This window comes from Leptopilina heterotoma, unplaced genomic scaffold, assembly GCF_015476425.1.
Source record: "Leptopilina heterotoma isolate Lh14 unplaced genomic scaffold, ASM1547642v1 Lhet_12, whole genome shotgun sequence".
NCBI classification, from domain to species: domain Eukaryota; kingdom Metazoa; phylum Arthropoda; class Insecta; order Hymenoptera; family Figitidae; genus Leptopilina; species Leptopilina heterotoma.
In genome coordinates, this window is record NW_025110837.1 from 525038 (window position 1) to 527787 (window position 2750).

At 30.7% G+C, this 2750-nt stretch overlaps 1 protein-coding gene across 1 annotated transcript; it reads left to right on the forward strand.

The window, feature by feature from the left end:
- The first annotated feature begins 479 nt into the window (after positions 1–479).
- On the forward strand, positions 480–2074 carry LOC122509854. The gene is made up of 2 exons (XM_043624138.1): positions 480–1857; positions 2001–2074. The coding sequence occupies exons 1-2, from the start codon at positions 480–482 to the stop codon at positions 2072–2074; spliced, it is 1452 nt and encodes a 483-aa protein (XP_043480073.1).
- Positions 2075–2750: the final 676 nt, after the last annotated feature.

A 2750-nucleotide genomic window follows, 5' to 3' on the forward strand; every position in this document is an offset into this window, starting at 1 on the left:
AAAGGACTTTGTAAAGATGAAAAGTAGTTTAAATAACCTAGAAGTAGAATTAATATACGAACCAGGACATACTGGAATAATAGGAAACGAAGAAGCAGATAGATTAGCTAAACTAGCAATAGAAAACTAACCAACAAATAGAAATAGAAAACTAAACATATAATTCAATTTTGGTTACAGAAAAAAAAATGAAGAACTATTTCGGGATATGCATTATAATACTAGGAATAAGCGGGCTCACAAAAACACAAGACGTAAACCCTTTAATGACCATAACGCCTCTAAATAAGAACACAGGACTCTTTTACGAACTTATGCCAAACCTACAACGCATATCAGGAACATGGAGGACGGTAATACTAGTAGACACAGACACTTTCAAAACACATTTACCTAATTTGGAAACAGAATATAGAAAAATAGAAACAGTTTGCCAAAATGTAATGAAATTAAGTTGTGAAGATTTTTTAGAATACAAGATGTTAAATAAAGAAATTACAGTAGCCAAGTTACTACGAGAACAATTATTAAATGTCATAAAAGAATTGCAACAGCAAACACCAACAAAACAAACACTTAAATTTCAAAAAAGGAAGAAAAGAAACACTCCATTAATAGGGTTCATAGGAAAAATCGCAGGACCAACCATAGGAATATTAACGTACGATGATGGGGAAAGATACGAACAACTTTTCACAGAATTAAACGAGGCTCAGAAGAACATATCACATTTAGTAGGAGAACAAACTCACATAGTAAGAGCAGACTTACAAAATTTATATGATTTAGCACAACGACAACATAACAGTTCCGAAGAAGAAAGAAAAAGATTATATAAACTCGAAGAAGACATATTTGCCGTAGAATCAAAATTAACTACTACAGATTTCATGTTACAATTACAAAAAACATCAAAACAATGGAACGAACAAATAGAAACTTATAAACATGGATTAGAAGAAACCTTAAACGTCATATTCAAAGCCATAGAAGGAAAATTACATCCAAAATTATTAAACAACGAGCAGATAAAAACAATAGCAACTGAAGCACATAAATTCTTAGAAAACCAGGAATACCCTATGCACATAGACAACCTAAATGTCGCGACAATTGCCGAAATATCAAAAATAGGATTACAAGTAAAAGGAGAAAATTTGATGATAACACTAGATATTCCCCTTTTAGAAAAAGAAAAATATTTACTTTACAAAATGCACGAGCTACCAGTACTACAAACTATAGGAACAAAAGGAAACAGAGCGTACATTACGCCCCACTCCAAATACATAGCCACTAGCATAGAGGGCAGACATTATTTTTATTTAGAAGAAGAACAGCTAAGGACTTGCCAAATAGTGGAAGGAAGATACGTTTGTTACCTAACACAAGGAATTTACGACATTATTTTAGCACCAAGTTGTGAATCAGAATTACTAAGAGAACCTAATAATAACACCTTAAGAAGTTGTGATATCCGGATCACAAAGAATCAACAACCACTATGGGAACCTCTAATCACAACAGGGAATTGGTTATATTCACTAACGAAAGAAGAAACTGCATATTTGATCTGTCCCAAAACAAAAGTCAACACTTTCCAACTAAAAGGAATAGGAATAGTTAATTTATCGCCAAAATGTACCTTAAAAACTGACACAATAAAATTACCTACATTACAGATAATTAACAACCCTCAAGAATATATTTATGCACCTAAAATAGAATTAAAACTAGAAGAAATTTCACCGATACTAAAAACAGCAAACCCTCAAAAGGAGGTAACAACTTCAAACGAAATACGACCAATTTGGAGAAAAATGGAAACCGACGAGAAATTACAAGAAATAGAAAAAGGTCTCGAAATCCAAAGTTTACACACACTCGGGAAAAAGGAACAATACCAATATACAAATTCAATAATAGGAACTTTAACAACAATAATAATAATAATCGTAATCTATTTAATTATAAAACAATGTATAAAAAACCATATAAAGATTCTATGCTGCCTAAGAAGAAAGAAAAAAGACAACGAGACAGAAACGCAACAGATGTACACCATACCTTCTAGCCCTACACAACAAAGACACAACAACCCAAATACTAGCAATCTTATAAACCAAAAAACACAACCAACCACCTTAACCATCAAACAAGAAATTCTGCAACGAAGCGAACAACAAGAAGAAAACAAACCTACCACCAGTAACAAAATACGAAAAGAAAGAAAAATACAAGAAAACCCTATTTCTAAATTGCGATATATAGAAGCACCAGAAATTAAATACGTGGACATACCCTAAACAAAAAAGACAAGACCAACTAAAAAATAAAAAAATGAAGAAAAGAGGATAATGTATATTATATTCTATATATTATACCCTATATTTAATCGGTTATGTATTAAAAATTATGAATAATAATTTAATTAATTAACAATAAAATTAAAGGTAAAATATTACACAAGAAAACTTGCAACTTTTAAAGTTTGGTAGTGGATCCCCTCCTTCCTACTTATTGTTCAAGTAGTGAGGTGAGAATCTCTACTGTTTGGAAATAGTGGATTTTAAGGTTTTGGAATTGTTGTGTAGATGTTAATAAAGTTAAACAAATTTACAAAATAATGAGAATATATTATAACTTCTAAACCCTAATACAATTATCTAAATTTCCCTTATTTACTTTATTTTAAAGATTACAATCTTTATCTTCTTTCAAGTATGTGATTCTACACAATATCTATTTTC